The sequence below is a fragment of the Tinamus guttatus genome, unplaced genomic scaffold (assembly GCF_059628265.1).
Source record: "Tinamus guttatus ecotype Peru unplaced genomic scaffold, ASM5962826v1 Tinamus_guttatus_pri_ptg001087l, whole genome shotgun sequence".
In the NCBI taxonomy this organism is placed as follows: Eukaryota; Metazoa; Chordata; class Aves; order Tinamiformes; family Tinamidae; genus Tinamus; species Tinamus guttatus.
Window position 1 is genome coordinate 3149095 of NW_028289621.1, and position 21460 is coordinate 3170554.

The 21460-nt window shown below is 58.7% G+C and overlaps 2 protein-coding genes across 3 annotated transcripts; both read right to left on the reverse strand.

Moving 5' to 3' along the window:
• Window positions 1–3547: 3547 nt before the first annotated feature.
• LOC104571432 (protein Wnt-11b-like) lies at window positions 3548–7515 on the reverse strand. Of its 2 annotated transcripts, none has more exons than XM_088538429.1 (5): window positions 7454–7515; window positions 6630–6856; window positions 5516–5793; window positions 4490–4782; window positions 3548–3722 (listed from the first exon to the last, which is right to left on the reverse strand). In XM_088538429.1, the coding sequence occupies exons 1-5, from the start codon at window positions 7513–7515 to the stop codon at window positions 3548–3550; spliced, it is 1035 nt and encodes a 344-aa protein (XP_088394555.1). The 2 variants fall into 2 exon arrangements, with proteins under 2 accessions (XP_088394555.1, XP_088394556.1); XM_088538430.1 differs by having other exon boundaries at window positions 6630–6842; window positions 7431–7497.
• Window positions 7516–17582: 10067 nt separating this feature from the next.
• LOC104570689 (transforming growth factor beta activator LRRC32) lies at window positions 17583–20310 on the reverse strand. Its single transcript, XM_088538499.1, has 2 exons — window positions 20191–20310; window positions 17583–19568 (listed from the first exon to the last, which is right to left on the reverse strand). Exons 1-2 carry the CDS (start codon window positions 20308–20310, stop codon window positions 17583–17585), a joined length of 2106 nt encoding a protein of 701 aa, XP_088394625.1.
• Window positions 20311–21460: the final 1150 nt, after the last annotated feature.

Sequence of the window (21460 nt, forward strand, 5' to 3'; positions counted from 1 at the left end):
AATATCTAAAGCGTAGTAAATGCTCCCCCAGGCAACGATGCCATCCCAAACCTTCTCTTCCTTCTGGCCCAGCTTTTGTCTTAGCCAAGGCAGGTGAAAGCGCTGAAGGGCCCTCCCGTCAGCGCTGCAGCCTCAGGGCTGTAGGGAAGAAATGCCACAACATGTTCTTGAACGGTCATGCACCCTCCAAACTCTGATTTACCGACAGCTGCTTGCCTTTGCTTGGGTTATCTTCCTGGAATCATTTGTTGAACATCCCTCTGTGCATAAAGAAATATATATATATTTTAAAATGTCTCAAGGGCTGCAAAGCCACAAGCATTACAAGGAACTCAGTGACAGGGACAGTGCTACCTTTCTGGTGCAGGTCTAATCAGGTCCTGAAGTGGTATCTGCAGAAGCTATAGAGGCTTGGAGCAAAAGCCTCTTGTGACCTCTCTGGCAGAGTGCATTGCACTGACTAGCGTGGAAGCCACCAAAGGGCAACATCCACATTCAGGTTGTTTCCTTCTTTTAGCTCAGATCCCCCGAGCAGGGGCAAGAGGGCTCTGTTCTCTGGCATCTTCCTGCTGGCATTTCTGTCCAGGCAGGGCTAGAGGTTGAAAATCAGTCAGATGGAGCCCCTCAAGTGCCCAGTTTATCCCTGCTGGGTCCTTCCTCCAGCATCAATTGCCTTGTGCTGGCTCTTGGCCCCTGGGAGACTCTCCCAGCCTAGCAGATCTCACAGGCCTGGTAATTCCAGATGTGGGCCCAGCATTACAACACCTCCCACTGCAACCGCTGCCATTTGACTGTCATCTCCCCGCCACAGTCCTTCCTGTCAGCCCGATCCTTTGCATCATTCAGCTAATTACAGTGCTTTCCAGTTTCCTCCAAGACAGCGCCCAGCATCTTCCCTGCCAAATGACCCCTCCAATCCTTTCCCAGTTCTTCCCTGTTGGGCCAGCAGTCAAAATGCAAGCAGTGAGGGAAGGAGAGGACTCTGCATATTCAGCACTTGACCCTGCCTTTTCCCAGGCAGAAATTCAAATAGCACCTCTGTAGGAGCGGATCACAACACCTCCCCAGGGCATTCCTAGCTATTGTAGCCCTTCTCCGCTACCCCAGGCTATGTATGTTTGTAGTTACCAAATGCAAATCACATTTCTCACCCCTCCTGGCCCACTCTTTCACTCCACAACATCCTTCCCCTGCTTTTTCTCACCAGCTCGTTTTGCAAAGCTCTGCAGAGTTCACAGCCCCTCCCAGCTTCACCTCCCTCTGATCTGGCCATGACCACTATGCGAAGGCATTTAAGCAATCCTCCTAATTAAGTACCTGCATCGCCTCTCCACCTAGCCTGGTTCTGGGAACAGAAGGTTGCCCCTTTTGCAGCCTGAAGACTTCCCTTTTCTGAGGAATGATGGTGACTAACTCCTAATTGCATTTTAAAAGGTGAACTGGAGAGATAGCTCTTGGCCTTGCAGCTGCGAGGCCGCCTTGCAGCTGCGGCTTTGCAGTCACCCCAGGAAGGCTCTGTGCCAGCAGCCTGATGGAGTCGATGGCAAATTAACAACTGATAATGATAGTTAACTCACTTAGTTAACTGTGGGAGCATATGCTTCACCCTTGAGCATTTCGGCTTCCAGCTCCCAGACTCGTCCCAAATCACCTTTGACTCTCAGCTCTTATTCACTCTTAATATAGAAACCTGGAGCACATTAAATGGAGGGGACAATTTACAATAAAAGCTTATGAATTGATTCCGTGACCCAGCAGAGGCTATTAAAATGATTGAGTGAATATGGAAATGAGTAATCTTACAGCTGGGCTCAGGGCTGAGCACAGCCAATTCCATTCAACACAAACCACAAATAAAACAAGCTGCATGCAAAGCCACTGGTCTCTAGGTCATGGTGTGGACTGCAGGAAATTGTCTTAGGATTTCAGTCACATTTACCTGTGTTCCTCATGCTGCAGGTTTTCCTGAGCACATGTGTATTTACACTCATCCTTTCTTTCCAAAGCCTGCAAGAACTGGGATCTCTTATTCCAGCAAACACTTGGCCAGCTTTGGTGCTAGAATAAATCAGGGAAGGAGAGGTAAAACAGGCCCCCCGTGGTGCGACTTGTGACTTCTTGCTGTTCACACGCACATTTAGTCCAGCCCACGCTCGCAAGGAGGAGAAAATAAGACCACGCTTCTCTGGTTCCTAGCTAAGGAAACTAAACCCCCGAAGGCTGAGTTCTCAGCATCTTGCTCAGACACCAAAGGCAGTTTCCATAAGGTTTTTTATGGGTGTAACTGCTGGTTAAAAGCAAACCTGGACCAATGAGCAGCAACAAGAATAAAATATTTCTTAGAAGAGAGCCTGTTCTCTGTCATACAGGCTATGGCACCACTGTGTGGGGTGCAGAAACAGTGATTCGCTCTCTGCAGAGCCTCATTTTCCCTGTGGCCGCTCCAACAGAGTGGAGGAATGAGGCTGTCCTAGGAAACATGTAGGTCTGTCACCAGAAGAGATGCTGTAATATGTTTATTTGAAAAAAAAAAAAAAAAAACACACACCAGAATCCCACTTCCATTAAATAAGCAAGGACGGGGACTAAAGGCTCATTCTTATTTCCCCAGCCCTCTGAAGACGTGTCCTCTTCCCAGACCAGAGCACTAGCACACCCAGTGTCCTGGGCGGTGGGAAGAGACTGAATCCCCTAGCAGGAGAGGCAGGAAGGGAGAAGGGACACACGTGGTGAATGGGCTCCTACCTCCAACACGAGTTCAGAGGGCAGAAGCTATCGGGCTGCCCTGGCTCTTTTCTTAACACAAGAGGCCAGGGCAGCCTCGCGGAGCCTCCTGTCCACAGGCTCCCGCGCCAGCATCGGGCACGGACGAAGCCTCTCGTTACTGAGGAGGAGCCAACTCCACGCAGACCTTGGAGAAGATGGATGAGCCTCCCGCAGCAACAACTGCTTCTCTCCGTGTCCAAACACGGTCTGCATTTCAGAGCCTTTGAAAGACACTGGACAAATATCTGCCCCTGAGGAGGAACATCTAGTGGTCTGGGGTGATCCACAGCAGAAACCTGCCCCCCAGAGCAACTGCCCGTGACCCCCTCACCCCAAGCAGCAGCTTTCTTGCTGCCCTGCAGCCTCTCCCTGTGGACAGCTCTTTCCCCCCGCTTCCCCATCCATCACTGCTAGTTTTCAGACCACTGTCAAAAACCTCCCGCCAAGAGACAATGGCAGCCCAGGGTCCCCATTCACCCCTGGAGAAAAGGGCCTGTGCAAGCGGAGTGATAAATGGCCTGTCCCCAGCAGGACACGGAGGGCTGGATGCTCCTGGGCATCCAGAAGGGCAGCCCTTTGTCTCGCTCCGGAGAGACGCAGGAGAGCTCGGCCTCGGGTCTTGGGCTCCCGCGCAGCGCCGGGTTCGTGGTGTCCCACGGTGCGGCCAGAGGCCGGTTTCGCCGCGCGGCCCCTTCGCGCTGTAGCGAGGAGCATCGCTCGTGGCCGGCGCTCCGGGTGGCACCGGCACCAGGAGCTCCCCTGCGGCCGCGGGGGCTCCGCGTCATTTACAGACGTGTCTGTGCACCGCGCGCCGGCACGTCCTGCACACCACGTAGCAGCACCAGCGGTACTTGCAGTGGCACCGCTCCAGCACCTCCTCCGTGTAGGTGTTGTAGCCCCGGCCGCAGCACATCAGGTCGCAGCCGTCGCTGCCCGCGGAGCTCTTGTTGCACTGCCTGCCGCGGGAGGACGCACACGCGGTAATTCAGGACACACGGGACACCTGCACGTCCCCCCGACGCAGCGCTGTGCGAGCTACCTGCCCCGGCCTCCTGCCGAGCGTTTCTTGCCCGTAGCAGGAGGCAGCGAGACGGAGGGAAAAGCAGGAAGCGCTAAGTGGAGTCGATTTCTGCTCACGTTACCATGGCAGTGCGGAGGCCGCGCTGCAAACACAGCTGCGCCGCGGGCGGACGCGCTGCCTCGCGGGGCGGCAGGACCTGCCCGTGGGGAAGGCAGGGAGGGCGCCGGGGCCGCTCACTTCTGCTATTGCCAGATCTACGGGGGATTGCAGGGCCCAGCCCCGAGGCTCAGGCTCAGGCTGTGCTTCCCCCCCACACAAACACTCCCCAAAGAGAGGCCCTGCGGGAAGCACCGCGGCCTCCAAGCACCGCGGCACCTTCCCGCCCTGGCTGCAGGCACGCAGCACCCAGAGGTTTGCAGGGAGAGGAGAGCTTCCCGCGCTGACTCCGCTCACTGAAACGGACCCTGTCCTGGAGCAGGCTGAGCTCTCCGTGGTGGCCTGATGGGCTCCCGATTGCCCTGAATCCCACACAGCCAACATCTGCCGACCTCCCCGCGATGCCTGCGCAGGGCTATGGCACCTACACCCCTCTGCACCCAAGGGCCGGGCGGCTGCAGACACTGTCACAGGGTATTTCGGCTACACACGTAACAGAAACTCTCCAGATCAGAGGCTGATCTGTTACATTTCGTAGTTTCTTACCTGTCCTGTGTCCCCAGAGAGCCCAGCTGGGGGTTCACGGTGCAGTAGTCTGGAGAGTTGACCAGATAGACCAAGTCCGTCTCTTCCACCGGCCTCATGTCCGTTTCTTTGGGTACGAGCTGCCTCCTGGGCCCCAGGAGCCGGTGGGTCACCTTGATTGCTGCCAGATACTTGGATCTGAGGTCAGTGGCAATTTCACCCAGGCTTGGGAGACCTTTCCAACAGGTCTTCACTGAGCAGGAGCCTGAAACACCGTGGCACTTGCACTTGGTTTCCAAGGAGTCGCTCAGCACCTGCAGGAGACAGGAAAACAGGAATTTACTTTTGCCTTCTGCTTGGCGCTGTACTGATTTATTCACAAGAGCATCCATGAGGGACGAAAAAGCCGCTGCTTGCTGCCACCTGAGAAACTTCTTTTTCTGAAAAACTCCCTTTCTTCAAGAAACCCATCTGAGGGCAAAAGAAAACAATGCTATTGGGACACCAAGAGCACGCTTTCTTTGCAATGAATAGAATGGGGCAATCGAGGCCTCGGCCCCACTTCATTCCCCAGGCGATCAGGGTGTAACCTCTGGGAAAATGCAGCTGGAGCCTGCGGTGGAGCCAGGCGCTTCCCCGAGGTCCCCGTGCCGGGCACCGACGCGGCCACGTCCCCACGCGGGAAGGCGCCTGCACGGCAGCGCCGGGGGATTTGCAGGTCTTGGCGTGTGATGGGCACCGCTCGCGGCTTTCCTTGAGCAGGGCGGCCACCAAGCAGGGGGGCCACTGCTTCCCATGACAAGGGCAGCAAGACGGGGTGGAAAATGGCAAATACCTCCCCGGCTGTGCACGGCGGATTGGGATACAGGCACGTGTGCGTCTGCAAGCAGACGTAGCTCCATTTTAGCAATTCCGTTGCCTCCTCTCTTTGAGGACGGCATCCCAACAGCCCGGCCAGAGCCCGCAGCCCTGCACAAGGCTCCCGGCCGTCCAAGCTGTGTCAACAAGCGTCCCCGTCGCAGCCCTCGCGGCCGGGCGCAGACCCACCTGCCGGCCCGCGGCGCTGTTGTGCAGGTTCGCGGCCCTGCTCGCCGGCGTCCCCGCCTTGCTGGACTTCAGGGGGCTGTCGGCAAAAGCCGCCCCGAGCTGCAGGCCGTAGCGCACGTTGTCCCCGCAGCCGCCCCAGCGGAAGCCGGGCCCCGGCGCCTCGGCCGGGACGGGCCCGCACGAGCAGAGCGGGAGCTCCCCGGAGGCGCAGGCCTGCGCGATGGCGTGCGCGACGGCAGCCGCGGCCAGCGCGTGCACGAACGCAGACTCCCTGGTTGCTGCAACGAACGGGGAAAAAGAGATCATAGCAGATCAAAACCTCGCAGCGCAGAGGGGCTTCCGTGTGCCGAGCAAGTCACCCGCCACCGGCTCCACTTCCACCCGCTCCCGACGTGCGCTGGGAACAGAGGTGCCTCGGCACAAACGCGCCCTCCTGCACGGCTTCCCGCAGCTCCCGGCCCTCCCGCACGGATCCTGGGCACTGCACGCCTGGAGCCCTCCCAGCACCTCCCGGCTCCGCGATGCGAGGCAGCCCTAGGCTTTTCCTCGGCCCTTTTCCCTCTCCATCCGACTCGACTCGGCTTAGCCAGTGTCACAGCTGTGCCGCGCACCCCGCTGTCCCCAGGTCAGCCGCTGTCACAGCTCTGCCGCACACCCCTCTGTCCCTGCCTCGTGCTCTTGGCCGGGCTATTTCACATGTCTCCGATGCCACCTATCCCTGGTGAACGCTGTTATGCGCCCAGAGCCTCCAGAGAACCACTTCCACGCCAATGCTACTTTCTTTCTTGCCATGAGATAAAGATTAGGTTTAGCGCATTTCTCCTGTGCTCCATATTTTTAACCTGTGCCCCCTATTATATTATCCACATTATAGAGCCTCTGGTTCTGCTGGATTAGAGCTCTTCCCTCTTTCTCAGAGCCTCTAGCAACGGTTTTGCCCCAGATCAGCGTTACTCTGTCACATCCTTGCAGAGCACCCTGGGCAGCTCCCCATCCAAGGGATCAACACGAGGGCAACAGCGGCGAGTTTAGCGCGATGAATCAGGGGCAGAATCGCTGCCCATCACCCGAGCGGCTGCGTTTGGTGCCCCCCGGCCCTGGGGGCTCCGCTCACCCCGGAGCAGGTCGGGCGCGAAGGCGGGCGCGCGCTCGACGGAGGAGCAGTTCCAGCGCGCCGCCGCGAAGGCTCCCTGGCACGCGCGCTTGGTGGCGGCGGCGGCGCGCGCGATGCTGGGCATGAGCTCCAGGTTCCTGCGGCACAGGGGCACCTGCTCGGGCACGGCGCCCGCGAGCAGGCGGCAGCGCTGCGGCTCGTCCCAGGCCACGCGCGGCGGCAGCCCCCTGCGGAGACAGCACGGGATGGGGGACAGTGATGGGGCGAGGGAACACAGGCACCCCTAAAAGAGATGGGGGGTGCATGGACACCCCCTCGCTGGGATGGGGGGCAGTGATGGGGCCGGGGGCATGGGCACCCCTCCAAGGGACGGGGGACAGTGATGGGGCGAGGGAACACAGGCACCCCTAAGAGAGATGGGGGGTGCACGGACACCCCCTTGGTGGAATGGGGAACAGTGATGGGACAGGGGGCATGGGCACCTCTCCAAGGGATGGGGGACAGTGACGGGGCAGGGGGCACGGACACCCCTCCAAGGGATGGGGGGCAGTGATGGGGCAGGGGGCACGGACACCCCCTCCAGGGATAGGGGCCAGTGAGGGGGTGCACGGACACCTCCTCCAGGGATGGGGGGAAGTGGGGAGGGAGAAGGGGGGTGAGCACCGAGGAGGGGAAGAGGGGAGAGGGCCGGGGGGTCCCTGACGGGAGCTCCAAGGGGAAGGAGTCAGCGCCGCCGCCCGGGAAGGGGAAGGGAAGGGTAGGGAAGGGCAGGGCAGGGGGTGGGTGCCCCGGGGTGCCCGCCCGTGCCCCCCGTCCCCACTCACAGCCAGCGGATGGCGGCGGAGAGGCCGAGCTGGCAGAGCAGCGCGGCGGCGGCGCGGCCCATGGCGGGGCCGGGACGGGCCGGGGCCGCCGCCGCCGCCCCCTTTTATAGCCCGGGCCGCGCGGCTCCTGCCCCCCGCGGCGGCGGCGACAGCGGCGCCCTCGGGGACACCCGGGGCCCCGCGTTGGAGCTGCCGGCGCCCTCGGGGCCACCCGGGGCCCGCAGCCGTCGGGGTTGTCCCCACCTGCCCCCGGCTGCTTCTTGCTCCCGGGGCCGGCGGATGCGCCGATGTCCCCGCTCCTCCTGGCAGCACCGTCGGGATCTTCTCTGAGACACGGAGGGCACCGACCCTCGGGCAAACACCCGCTTCTTTGCAAACTCATCCATGTGAGGGGAGCCAGGGAGGGCTGGTGTGAGCAAGGGACACAGGCAAGGCAAGGGCTGCTCTGCCCTTCTGCCTTTTCCTCTCTCTTTTTTTTTTTTCTTTTTGCATTTGTCTCGACCCAGGAGGAGGGAATGTCTCAGCCGCCTGCCTCCAGGAGCGGGCTCGGGATGCGTGTGCGGGTCGGGGTGTCTCTGCATCCTGGGGACACTCTGATTCCCTGGGAATGCCAGGCCTGCCGGGAACACCCGCAGCGGAGCCCCTGGCCCCGGCACAGATCGGGCTGGAGCAGCCAGATGTGAAGGTCTCACTCGCACTGGGGCTGCCAAAGGCTCTCCTGGGACTGAAGCGAATTGAACGTAGAGAAATCCTGCCCTTAGCCATCACCTCGCAGCTCAGCCCTCTCCCTTTCCTCACGGACAAGCCAAGTTATTGACCCACTGTCTCCATGGGGCAGCAGCAGCTGCTAAGCGGTTCCATGACTGTCCGAGGGCCCAAACTGGGGGCATTAGGGTGAGCAGCAGAGGACACGGGGAGGCTCTCAGCACGCAGCCGCCTGCACATTCCAGTGACCCTGTCAACGTTCCTCCCTCCTGCAAAGCAGCTTCTCCCTCTTCTGCACTCCCCGCACACATACAAACCCGAGAAACAGCCCTAAAACTAATTAATTAGTTAAACCGTTAGAAACTAATGTGCTCAAAGCAGGATCTAACTCAGTGTGGTGCTGTCTTCAGCTTGCAGGCATTGCAAACCCCAGGCCATGACTGGCATCTTTTTTCCCTTGTTGCCTCCAGCCCCTCAAAACGTCTATGCAGGCAGAAGGGGACACCTGACAGACTTTAGCTGGACTCTGTCACTAAGCTTTCCGGCACCAGTGCCTTGATCTGTTGCTAATTCCTTCCCCAGAAGCCCTGCACGCAGCAGGACCAGCTTCCTCAGCACTTGTGCTCTGTGGTGGATGTGTTTGATGTCACAGCAAAAACTGCCCTCGACAAGAGGGACTTCCCCTGGGCTGAAGTGCTTTCAACACGGGCTGTGCTAGAACCTGTGTTCTTGTGAAATCTAACGTGGCTATTTTGGAAATAGAGGGCTAAGACCTCTGCTTGGGGCTTTCACTGCCTCCCTTGCAGTGCAACTTCCCTTCTAAGTGGCAGGGGTTTTCCCTTCACAGGACGTAATTAGGTGTTTGGTTAGTGTCCCCCCTCCTTGACCTCCCTTTGACTTATTGCCATGTGGACTAGAACTATGAAACTCGGCCTGAATTGCTGCCCTTCCCCAGCTGCTCCCTTGGGATGAGAGGCCAAGGTGCTTTGTGCCGAGGCCCACGAGGAAGGACGAGGGAAGGCGGAGGGCGCTCCCTAATCCCAGGCACAGGCACAAGGGGCTTAATTAAAAGACAGCAAGAAAAGAAAGAAAGAGACCCTACCCTATGGTGTGCTCGGAATCAGCGGGTCCCGATGCCATTAACCCTCCTGCTCCTGGTGTCTCCCTGGTGACTCCAAGGGCTCTGGGGTCAGAGAGCCCTTGGCAGCTGAGGGATGTTCAGCAGAGGGAGGAGAGGCCGCAGCTGCGGGCAGGAAACATAAGGGGAAAAAATAAAATAAAATAAAATAAATAAAGCCACGGAGCAGCACGGCTTGGCTGCCTCTGCGGAGACCACGTGGAGGCCACCAGGAACAAGTCGCTGCAGCTTCTGCTGCAGAGCCACCCGAACAGGAAGGCTGTTCCAGCTCTGCATGTGACACTGCCTCTATTTCCATCGGTCCCTGCTGGGGAGAACATGGAATAACCCAGGCTGATAAACAACAACCCCCTCATTTTAGTTTCTGTCTCCGTAATGAGGAGTAATCTGTTCAAAATAACAGCAATCTGTCTGTTTTTACAGGGTGAGATGGAGGAGGAGGGTGGCAGTGAGCCGTCCCTCTCCCATTGCCTGTGCAGAGCAGGCACCAGGGCTGTCCCCTCACTGCTGCTCTCTGCAGCCTCGAGCATTGCCCGGCACAGACACACGCTGGGAAGGACAGGGGACAAGGGGGACACGTGGCTGGTGGCAGCAGGGGGTGTAACTACAGCCCGTCTGGAGGCCGGGCACAGGCGGCCGGGCTGGCAACACCCGCGGACACGTTGTGACCTGCCGGCTGTGCAGCCTATGCCTGGGAAGGGTGTGCGGCAGCCATGGGAATGCCTGGGAACGAGCAGACGAGGCTCCATTTGAACTCTATCTAGGCAACTCTAGAGAAGTTTTCTCTCACTCTTTTTTTTTTTTTTTCCTCCTTTTTCTGATTCTTTCTGGTCCGACAAGCTGATCCTGAGCGTCAGGGCCCTCTCCAAGGGTCACACCTCAGCTCAGCAGGGGACGAGTTTCTTGCTTGCTGCAAGCACAGCAGCTCGCTGCAGCCCTTCCACCCAGCTCCACTGCTCCCTGCAGCAGCCGGTGTCTCCTCCAGCCACCCCCGCTGTCTGAAGGAGCTGAGTGCGTTTTTCTCCCCCTCCTTTTTTATTATTTTTTTTGCCTTGATCCTGCAATCCCACGTGGGATCAAACTCCCTCTGTGCTACTTGCTTCGTTTCCAGGTGGTGCGTGGCACTGATCAACCTGCTCCTCTTCTCCTGAGAGCTCTGGAGTGATAAATAATCCATTAATTCCCTGACATGATGGATACTGAGGGCGGAGGTGGAGAAGTCCAATGTCACTGGGGGCCAGGTCCTGGCACAGTGTGGGACAGGGTGGTGGCACTGCCATGTCTGTCACATCGCCACGAGCTTCATCTCCTTAGGCCTGAGGCAAAGCTGCCGGAGCTCCCAGCAGGGACGTTCCCCCTGAGAGACCCCAGCTAGACCAGGTGCAGCACCATGACATAGTTCAGCTTCCATCTTTCTTTATCCACTTCTGTCCCATGAGCAGTTTCTGTGCTCTGGAAGTCCCCGATATTTTTTGCCATCTCACCTTCCCTTTGAAGGTCCCTGTGACCTTCTGCAGATCCTCCTCCCACCTTGAGCAGAGATCAGCTCTGGTGCCTGCGTCTGCCTCGCGCTGGCCCCTGTGATCCTTTCACTGCAGCTGTAAGATTTTGGTGTTAGGAAATCAGACTGGCTGCGAGTTCCCCTTTTGTCAGCCTGTGGAAATGGGGAAAGGCCTTGGACTGTGAGGGGGACATTCAGGGAAAATCTAGCAGCTCTTGAAGGGATTAGGAGTTTTCTGACTGGGAAGAGTCGGTATTGCCGGTGTTGGGAAGCGCTTGGGTGCTTTTCTGTGCATCATGCGCTCGGCCCATGTCTTGCCAAGCATGCGCAAGCCACGCGCCAAGCAAAGCACAGCAGTGCTGGTCCTCTCTGAGCAGGTCCCCGTGTCCCTGGTGTTTCAGTTACTCTACGACTGCCACCACTGCCAGCGCGGTAAGGGACACATCTGCGGAAGCAACGGCGGGATGCTGAGGGACAGGAGCTCCCAGCAGGAACGTGGGTCTCCGGGAAGCTCATCATAGAATCATAGAATCATAGAATGCTTAGGGTTGGAAGGGACCTCCAGAGGTCATCTAGTCCAACCCCCCTGCACACGCTGGGTCACCTAGAGCACGTGGCACAGGACTGCGTCCAAGCGGGTTTTGAAGATCTCCAGAGAAGGAGACTCCACAACCTCTCTGGGCAGCCTGTTCCAGTGCTCTGTCACCCTCACTGTTAAGAATTTTTTCCTTAAGTTCCTGTGGAACTTTTGGTGCTTCAGTTTCCAGCCATTTCCTCTAATCCTCCCTGTATGACTTCTTGAGTTATCTCACCATCTCCCGGAACAGCCCCACGCAGTCCAGGAAAAAGAGACCATCAGCAGAACTGTCCCCTGTAACAGAGGGTTCTGGAGAGGAGGTTGGGGAGGCCGCAGAGCCCTAATCCCTCCCGGGTGATATACGAGGGTGGGCAAAGCGCAATCCCAGCTCGGCAGGAGGGGAGGCGCGGGACGGCCGGTGCCCGGGCTCCCGAGGGACAGCAGGGCCCTATCCCGGGGTTGGTATCTGGACACCCCTCTGCTCGGGAGCAGCAGGGCCACGTGGCCACCTGCGCTGGAGCCTGGGGACCCGTTCCTTTCCCAGTGGGAATTCCCGTGCCGTGGGCAGAAGCTGCGTCCTGCAGGGAGAAGCCAGCACCACGTGGGCTGCTGCCCCCGGCTGGGAATGCTGTGTGTGCAGCCAGGCCGTCTCCAGCCATGTCCCACCAGGGCCAGGAAAGGGGGTCTGGGATGCTCAGGATCCCAGCGTGCGGCATCCCTGATGTCCTTCCCTGCTCCTAGATGGCAGAAGGTTGGGAGAGGGAGGATCAGCTGGGACCAAAACCTTGGACTAGCTCACAAGAACCCAGGGCTACTCAATCTAAAACCCTGTTGGATTCAGATTAGAGTTTCCAACCCAATATGGACCATTCCCAGCTCAGGGGGTCAACCCCTCTCTGGGCTGCTCGGAGCAGTGTCAGGCCCAGATGGAGAGCAGAGATTGCCACCTTCTGGCAAAGCCCATCCCTTTCTTGGAGGGTCACAATGTCCCTTTTCCATCCTGGAGCACCTCTTCCTCCCGGCTCCTACATGCCTTGCTGGGTCTCACATTGCAGCAAGGTTTGGGTTTTTTCCCCCATTAGGGAAGTCTCCTCAAGGTGGGAAGGGCACCAGCACTTTATCCCAGAATCTGGAGGCTCTTGAATGACTGAACTGCCATAGCCGACACAATGCTGAGGTGAGACAGGACGGCATCATCGGAGATTTGTCATGTCCTTCCTCCATCTGCTACTAAAATCTGCTGCCTTCTATAAAAGGTGATTTCTACCAGCCACTTTTCGCTGAATTTTGCAATGACTAAGGAGCAGAGGAAAGACAAGGTTCAAAAGATTTCCTTTTAAAGCCCAAGCCATTCTGGGGTTGATGTCAGTTCCTCTTCTTAGTTTAATCCTTGAAACAAACATAGGGCAAGTGCTAAAAATGCCCCTTCCACTTCCGTGGCCAAGTGTCTCCTGGGGAAAGAGCAGGGTGAGGATGGGGATTCCCAGCTCAGGAAGAAGGCTTCCCTTTCTGGAGGGGAAATTTGGAAAATGCAACCTCCCGAATCCCTGCCTTTCTGGCACATGTGTCTGCTAGGGACACAGCCAGAAGAGGCTGTGGCAGGGGAGGCTCAGGGGGCAAGACAGCGAAGAGGAGCCCTGTGTGTCCACACATGGCTGGGGCTCTGCTGGAGCGGGATGTGGGGGATCCCTCTGGAGCACGGAGGAGGCAGAAGCAGCCTCGAGACAAGAGGACAAGCAGTGATGGCCATAGAGGTAGTGAGGAGCCCGTGCTGGCCCTTCCTGGAGGCCAAGTCCAGAGGTCCGTCCTGCAGCCGTGGGCAAAGCGGGGACTGGCCCCTGGTGATGCAGGGTGATGCAAGGAGAGCAGAGGGTCGGGACCTGCAGGGAGATCCAGTCTGTGCTGAGCTGGGCCATGTCCCTGGGCAAGCTGGTGGCCTTGGGGACGGTGATGGGCAACACACGGGACAGGCAGCTCAGAGCAGGGGTGTCCTCCGTGCAGCCCTTCGCCTCGTCCTCCGTGCAGCCCTTCGCCTCCCCGCCACTGAAGCTGCTCATTACACAAAGACAGGCCAAGGAGGGGACAGCAGAGGGTCCTAATAACAGCCCTGGATGCCCAATGGCTCGTGTGTCCCAATGCTGGCACCCTGACAGGCCAAACGAGCACCCGGGAGCAGCCTGGGACGAGAGCAAGCGGAGGGGATGCTCCACGGAGCACCCGGCTGCCGCGTGACAGGAGGCAGCGCCGCATGTCGTAACACCCATGGATTTCCCTCCCACCACCTTGTCCAGCCTCCTCCCTAGAAACGCGGTGCCCTCCCATGGCGTGCACAGCGAGGAGCCACATCCTCCTGCCCGGCAGGATGTGACGGTGGTGACGCGGGGCCCGCTGGTGGCACATCGTCACGCGGGGCCAGCCTCGTGGGCCTCCCTGCTGGGCACCGCGGCCATCCCCGCGCCCCGGCCGCTCTGGGGACATCCCGGAGGGCTGCGTGTCTGCTGGGGGCCTCTGCTCTCCATGGGGGCTGCCAAGGTGCTGGTGGGGGCCACGCTGTCCCACAGGTGACGGTGCCGTTGCCGAGGCCGCCCTTCCTGGGTGGAAACCGTCCTTCCTCTTTCCAGCGGGTTGGTGGAGTCGCTGATCTGGCCACAGCAAAGATCCAAGGAAAGGAGCTGTGGGAGGTGGTGACCTGCGGGCAGTGATGCCCATCAGCTGATCCCCTGCGCCCGGCGTCCAGCCCCGCGTGGCCAGGTGGCTTCCCCGTCCCACCGCGAAGATGCTCCCCTAGGTCTGCCCGGAGCAGCAGTGCTGGAAACAGGGTCCGTAAGTCTGGAGCTGCTGGTGGGCTCGAGCTCTGAGCACAGCCCGAGTGGGGCTGAGAGGGGCTGTGGGGCAGGGGCTGCTCTCCCGATGTGTTCCCTGCAGGAGCTCGTTTCTCACAGAAACTCTGCGTGCTGGAGGCTGCAGGTCCCCTCCTGGCCAGAGCCCCGGCACAGAGCAAGAGTGTCACGAATAGCATATCCGACCTTGATAGCTTGGGTGGAGACAGCTGCCAGGGAGCTCTGCTGAGTCACGTAGGGCACCGTCCCCAGCGCGGGCAGGACCAGGCCCGCGGTTGGCAGGGACACATGGCCCCATCGCCCACAGGAGCTGGGTCCGGGCAGCAGGGAAGAGACGCGGCCACCAGCCCTCGGTCCCCAGCCCAGGTTAGCAAGAAAGGCATAAAACCCACCCGCTCAGAGGCGCAAAGTCGTGGTAAGAGAGCAGATTGCAAGATAAGTGCCCAGGAGAGGCAAGAACAGCAAAAAGCCCCCGGCGGGGGCATTGCCATTGGCTGGGGCGGATGGAGAGCGCGGATGCGCGATGCCTGCCGGCTGGAATATGGGCAGGGAGCGCTGCTGAGAGGGAGAAAAAGGGCGTCTTGAAGCAGAATTGGGGCAGACTGGGGCTAATGGAGGTGCTGCAAAAGCCCCGGGCGCGCTCCCATACGGGCCGCAGCGCCGGCCTCTCCGAGCAGCTCCGAGTCTGGTCTCCATGGAGAAGGAGGGTGAGAATATAAAGAAATAGGAGTGTGTTCCTAGTTCAGCTTAGCTGCAGAGAAGGTAGTTTCCACATGAGTTAGCAGAACCAGGAATTGGGAATTTTTGACCAAGTCTGTTTTCCTTTGAAAGTGCAGATTCAGTGAAATTTGAAAGCTTTCCACTGGAAGGAAAGAATTTTGCTGGATTTCTCAACCAAAAAAAAAAAAAAATCCAGAAAATTTGCAGGCTGTTGTCAGAGTATTTTAACTACAACTGCTGCTTTTCAGAGTACAATGCAAATGCTTATTTGCTTAAAGCTTGGCATTAAAATGCAATGTTGTCTTGATCATTTTATGTGTTTAAATGTCACTGTTTTGCAGCTCTTTTAAGCTCATTTTGAAACAAACTGGAAATTTGGAGACTTTCCAGGGCTGAGGAAGCTGTCTCCAAACCCCCAGCTTGGACCCTATGGGGACAAGGTAGGAATCTCTGCCCTGGGGATCTCCATCCCTGCAGCCAGCACTTAGGATCTGGCAAGCGGCTGCTGCTTGGCGAGGACACGACGTGGCCTGGGCTGGGCAAAGAGCCCCACGAAGCCCTCGGGGGAGCCCGGGGCCAGCAGGGACCCCGGCTCTGCGTCCCGAAGGAGGCCTGAGAACTGGACGGGATGGAGGTGCAGCGACGTGCCCTTGGCTTGCAGCAGAACCACGGCCAGCTAGGGAAAGAAAAGGTCGAGTAAGCGGGATTTTAGGTTCATTCCCAGCCCTTTGGCTCTCACGTCCTCTAACAGCGCAGGTGTGCGGACACATGTGCTGGGCTGGCTGGGGACTTTCAAGGTGGAACCCAAGTGACAACAAATGCAAGAGGCTTCGCTGCAGACGTGTTTTTGCCTCCTGCAGTGCTCGCAGGGGCCCGGGGGTGCTGTAGGAGCCCCAGTCCATCTGCCGTGGCCACCAGCCCGTTTCACATGGGACACTGCAGGAAGGGGCCGGCAGCACTGCCTGCGTGTTCGAGCAACCCTGCTCCCGCCTGCTCGGCCCTGCCAGAGGCCACTGGTCCAAAGGGACATTTCCCAACACCCGCCACCCCTTTGTCGAGGTCACAGGTATTTAGCCAGCTATTAAACCTGCTTCAAAGGCAGATATTGACTCCTGGGAAAGCTGTGAAACACTCTAGTAGCAGTGATGCTCTCTGCTGTAGAGATAATTATCTTCAGTGCAGACAACCCAGGCCCTGTTCTCTTGTCCTCAATGAGTGGAGGGCAGGGCAGAAAATCCACCCACAAGCACTTCCACCACAAGCCATTTCTTTCACAAAGCAGAGCAGATGGGAGCCACCTCCATTCTCAGCACGGAGAGGTGCCCACAGAGATCACAACATCTGGCTGGCGGCAGCAGCACGGAGCTCAGTGCTGGCTTTGGCACCACAGCTTTTGTTTCATTGTTTCTGCAGATCACGTAGGGTACTGGTGACAGGAGGAGGCCTCAAATACAATAATTTTATTATTAATATTACAGACTCATGGTTGAGGTTGGCAGGGACCTCTGGAGATCATCCAGTTCAACCCCCCTGCTCAAGCAGGGTCACCTCGAGCACCATCCCGGGATGGTGTCCAGATGGCTTTGGAATATCTCCAAGAATGGAGCCTCTCAGGGCAAGCAGCGCTCCGACACCCTCACTGTGAAGAAGCTTTTCCTCATGTTCAGATGGAACGTCCTGGGACTCAGTTCGTGTCCATTGCCTCTGTCCTATAGCTGGGCACCACCGAGGAGGGTCTGGCCCCATCCTCTTGACACCCTCCCTTCAAATATCACTTATGCATCTCTATAAGATCCCCGGCGTCCTCTCTTTTCCAGGCTCAACAGTCCCATCTCAGCCTTTCCTCCAAGCCCCTTCACCATCTCCACGGCCCTTGTTGCAGCAGCTCCATGTCCCTCTTGTTCCAGGGAACCCAGCCCTGGACTCAGCCCTCCAGCCGCGGCTTCCCCAGGGCAGATCCCCTCCTCCAGCTGCTGCCAACACTTCCTGGTGCAGCCCAGGAGACCCTATGGGCACATGGTGCCTCACGCTCAGTTTGTCCAACCAGGAGCCCCAGGTCCTTTTCTTCTGCTTTCCACGAGGTCAGCCCCTAGCCCGAACTGGAGCACGGGCTTGTTGCTCCCTAGGTGCAGGACCCTGCACTTCCCTCTCTTCGACTTCATGAAGTTCCTCTCTGCCCATCTCTGCAGCCTGTCCGGGTGCCTCTGAAGGGCAGTACCTGCTCCATCACCTCCCCAGGGCTGGAGGTGGTGCTGACTGCTCTGTAGTTTCCTGGCTCCTCCTTCTTGCCCTCTTTGAACACTGCAGTGACATTGGCTTTCTTCCAGTCCTGACGCACCTCTCCTGTTCTCCATATGCTTTCAAAGCCAAATGGCCTAGCAATGACATCCACCTGCTCGCTCAGCACTCATGGACCCATCCCATCAGGGCCATGGACTTGTGGGTATCAAGTGTGCCTAAAAGATCTCAAATGGATCATAGCAAAGGCCTCCTTTCTGCAGACATTCTCTCTGGTCTCCCTCTCTCCTTCCTTTTATTCCTCAGGTGATTACAGAAGCCCTTCTTGCTGTCCGTGATACCCCTTGCCAAACGATTAGCAATAGCCGGAGCTCTGAGCAAGGGCTGCCGCTGCCCTCCCCAGCACCGGGCTACACTTTGGTGACGCTGTCTGCCGGCCTCGCCGCGGCCTTTCCTGGAGGGCACGGCGCGACATCCACCCTATTGCTCCTCCAGCCCAGACACCCGGGCAATTTCGGGCCTTTTTTCAGAAGGCAGCAGGCCCCGTAGCTGAGGAACAGAAGGCTGATGACTACCACCAGCACGGGCAGCGAGCTGCTTCCTTTGGGATGCGGGCAAAGCCACCGAGGGCTGCTGGTTATCTCGACCAAGAGGTTCTTGGCCTTATCTTGGTAGGAGCAGAGCGTTTCGCTGAGGTCCCGCACGCTCACCCCGGCCGCCTGCAGCGCGTCCAGCCAGGCCAGCCCACAGCAGTCAAAGGGGTTTCCAGCCACGGACACGAGCTGGAGGCTGCGGGACCAGCTCGCAAGGGCCGGCTTTTCAAGGGCCACCAGGTTGTTACTGCGAATGTCCAGGCTTTCCAGCGGGGAACAGAAAAGGCCTGTGGGAAGAAGGCTCAAATTATTGCTGGATAGGTCCAAAACTTTCAGCGTGTCCAGGCAGGGGAATTGTGCCTGGCTGTTGTGCATTTGGTTTCCTCTCAGAGAGAGTTTTTGCAAGGAAAATTCCAGCCCCTCCAGAGCTTCTTTGGGCATGAACAAATCCTTGTTCTCAGACAGATCTAATGAGACCAGGGGGGTTTGGTTGAATGTGTAGGGATACAGCCTTGCAATGTTATTCTTATGAAGACTCAGGTGCTTCAAGCCAGGTATGTTATAAAATGCAGTGCAGGTACCTCCTGGGGCCGGTGCATGAGCGTCTCCTCCTGAAATCTCCCCTTTACTTGTTTCCCGGCTCCCACAAGGTTGGAGGCTGTTGGAACCAAGATCCATTGATTCCAAATGAGGCAGAAAGTCAAAAAACCAATGTGGCAGGGACTGCATGAAATTGCCACGGAGATCCAGTGCGCGCACGGACAGAAACACAAGCTCCTGAGACCACAGTGAGCTGCCACTTTCTATGTCACCTGTGAGTGACTCCTTGGTCACATCCTGGAGACAATTCATGGACACATTGAGACTGTGCAGGGAGGTCAGACGGTGGAAGAAAGCAAATGGAAACTGATGCAGGTGGTTATTGCTGAGATCCAAGTCAGCTATACTGGTCAGATGAGCCACAGAACTCCAAGACCTGTTGTTATCATGCCTCGCCACCCCAGCATAGGGCAGCACAAACTCTGCTGGGTGGTGGGAACTCGGGAGCAGCGAAGCGATAGCGTTGTTGGAAAGGTTTAAGTGTGTGAGGGAGTGAGCGTGGGGGAGCTCCGGGAAAAAGAGGAGGTGGTTGTGGCTCAGGTCAAGTACCTGGAGCAGGTAGTGCTGCTCGTCCTCCTGCTCCACGTCGAACAGCTCCAGGGCATTGTGGCTCAGGTTTAGCACGCGCAGCTGCGTCAGGGTGAAGCTGGAGATGCAGTGGAGGGAATTCAAAGCTAAGTTCAGCACCCGCAGGTCCCGCAGCGCCTCAAAGGCTCCCTCCTCAATCACCATGATGTAGTTGTTGCTGAGGTTGAGCTCGCCCAGCTCGGGCGCGCTCCGGAAAATGCCGGCTGGCAGCCTGGTCATCCTGTTCCCGGACAGATCCAGCCTCCGTAGCGTGGTGAGGTTGCTCAGGTACCAGCCTGCCATGTGACTCTCCAAATTATTTGCCGACAGGTCCAGGACCTCTATGTTCCTGAGCCATCTAAAGGCTCTCCCATTAGCGACATAATTGCGATCGAGGCGGTTGGATCCCAGGAGGAGGGAGCGCAGACGGGGCAGCCGAGCCAGGGCCCTTTCGGACACGGCCTCCAGCTGGTTGAAGCAGACGTCCAGGTGCTCAAGCTGCCCAGACCAGGGCACGCGGCTCTCCGACAGGTTCTGGATGAAGTTGTTGGAGAGCTCAAGGTGCTGAACTCCTTGGCCGAGCTCCCTGGGAAACTCGTGCAGGCCAGCACCTTTGCAGGACACCCTCGTGGGGCTCTGCGGAGAAATGGGAAAAGCTGTGAGTGAGAGTGGAGGGATAAGCCGGAATTCCAGCCAAGCCGCTGCTGTGCAGGAGGTGCGTGAGAAAGGCGAAGCTGTAGAAATGAGCACTGCTCCCCGGATGGGACAGGACAGTCTGTCTAAACCCAGTCCCAAGAGGACAAGCAGCCTGTCCGCAGGACTAAGGTGAGTTCTCCAAGACTCTGCTTTAGTGGTAAAGGTGAAAGTCGCTCCTCTGGTTTATGTTTTGTGGAAGATGCAGTCACCAGTGTGCGCTGCTCTGCGACACAGCATTGCTGGAGGTAGCCACGTGGCTCCTGTGCCTCTGCCACAGCCAGGGACAAGCAGGGCACAGCCGAATGATCCGGCCTGGACACAGGGACCGTCTCAGTGACTGCACTCCCCAGGCTGTGGACAGGTACAAGCTCAAGCAGGATGAGGAAAGCAAGGGAAGGCTAAAGAGATGGAGGCTGAAACACCATTAGAGCCGTGAAGGAAGAGTTTCACCCTGTCACTGCAAACTTGCGTCCTCTCTGCACTGCACTGAGGGGGTGTTCACAGACCCAGCAGGGACTCTGTGGCTACAAAATCCCAAAGGATCCTTGGAAATGGTCCTTACCTGCTGGCATGGTAGAGGCTTGGGCCTCACTTCCCCTCTAGACTGGGCTTTGAGAACAGCCAGGAGCAGCCAGAGCAGCAACCAGCCTCGCTCGGGGAGCCGGTGTCCGAAGAGGAGCATGTCGGGCCCCGGGCCCCGTCCCGGGCGCTCTCGCAGCCTCGGCGGGAGAAGGGCTCCCTATAAATAGTCCTGGCCATGGGACGGGGGAAGGAGATAGCGCGTGTGGGTGTTCGCAGCTAAGGAAGTGGGAGAAGAGAGACGCGAGCCTACGGAGGGGAAAAACAGTGCACGAAGCCACAAGGAAGGGAAAGAGAAACCGCTGGCTGGGGGCAGGCGGTGATGCACGGGGACTCAGGTGACTGTCGTGGAAATGAAATCCCGGGAAGGAGAGCTGAGAAAGTGGGAGTTCCCCGGCGGGGACGGCGCTTGCTCCAGCTTCCTCCAGGCCAGGAGGGGAGGGCCAGGTCTGTGCTGTGGGCCGGGCGGCCCGCGCGGCTCTGTCATGAGTGTCCCCAAAGCAGGGGACACATCTCTGCACTGTGGGGCACAGGGCCAGCCATGTGGTGTCAGGACACCATGGGGCTCCCGGAGCGGCGGGCGAGCTGGGCACTCGGCGGCTCTCCAGGCGGAGCAGCTTCCCACAGCCCTGTCACAGGGATCCCCGCGACACCTGCGTGCGTCCTGGGGTCGCTCCCGGGGTTTTCTCACCTGGGATGACTCATGCAGGCAGCAGGACGCCGGGGCCCAAACCCTCCCGTGGGCTCGGTGGGTTCCGCAGGTATCTGCTATAGGACAGACCCTGCCCCTGCCCAGGCAGAAGCCTCCCTGGGGCTGGGGTGGTGACGGGCAGGACGGTGACAGCACCACGCGGTGCCTGTCCCAGGCTGGGTGCTCCTCCAGGCCCCGTCCCTGAGGGCACCCAGGGATGGAGCATCAGAGCCGCCTTCCTGCTCCTCCTCTGCGGGGGTTTGTGGGGTTGCAGCCGCCGCCATCATCCCCAGTGTCCCCACCAGGCCCGGGATAGGGTGGCCGTGTCACCCACTCCCCGCAGGGCCGCAGCAAACGGGGTGTTTCCTCCTGTGGCTCCAGCTGGGCCTGGGCCCCAAGGGCTGCACCCCACAGAACCGGCACCTTCTGGGCTCGCGTCCCCCAGGTCCCTGTGCCACCTAGTGGCGACTGCAGCCCGGGGACGCGGCCGGGCCGCTCACAGGGCGCCCTGCGGAAGGGACGTTGTTTTCTGTAGCTCCGCAGCCGCTCTCCTCCTCTCCGG

Bases quoted from the DNA above. Each gene is read 5' to 3' on its own strand.
- LOC104571432 (XM_088538429.1), bottom strand. From the start codon at position 7,515: ATGGGCCGCGCCGCCGCCGCGCTGCTCTGCCAGCTCGGCCTCTCCGCC. The intron at 4,783-5,515 runs GTGGGTCTGCGC...TGTCTCCTGCAG, and splicing joins ACAGCGCCGCGGGCCGGCAG to GTGCTGAGCGACTCCTTGGA. The intron at 3,723-4,489 runs GTAAGAAACTAC...CTCCCGCGGCAG, and splicing joins TCTCTGGGGACACAGGACAG to GCAGTGCAACAAGAGCTCCG.
- LOC104570689 (XM_088538499.1), bottom strand. From the start codon at position 20,310: ATGCTCCTCTTCGGACACCGGCTCCCCGAGCGAGGCTGGTTGCTGCTC. The intron at 19,569-20,190 runs GTAAGGACCATT...ATTTCTCCGCAG, and splicing joins AGCCTCTACCATGCCAGCAG to AGCCCCACGAGGGTGTCCTG.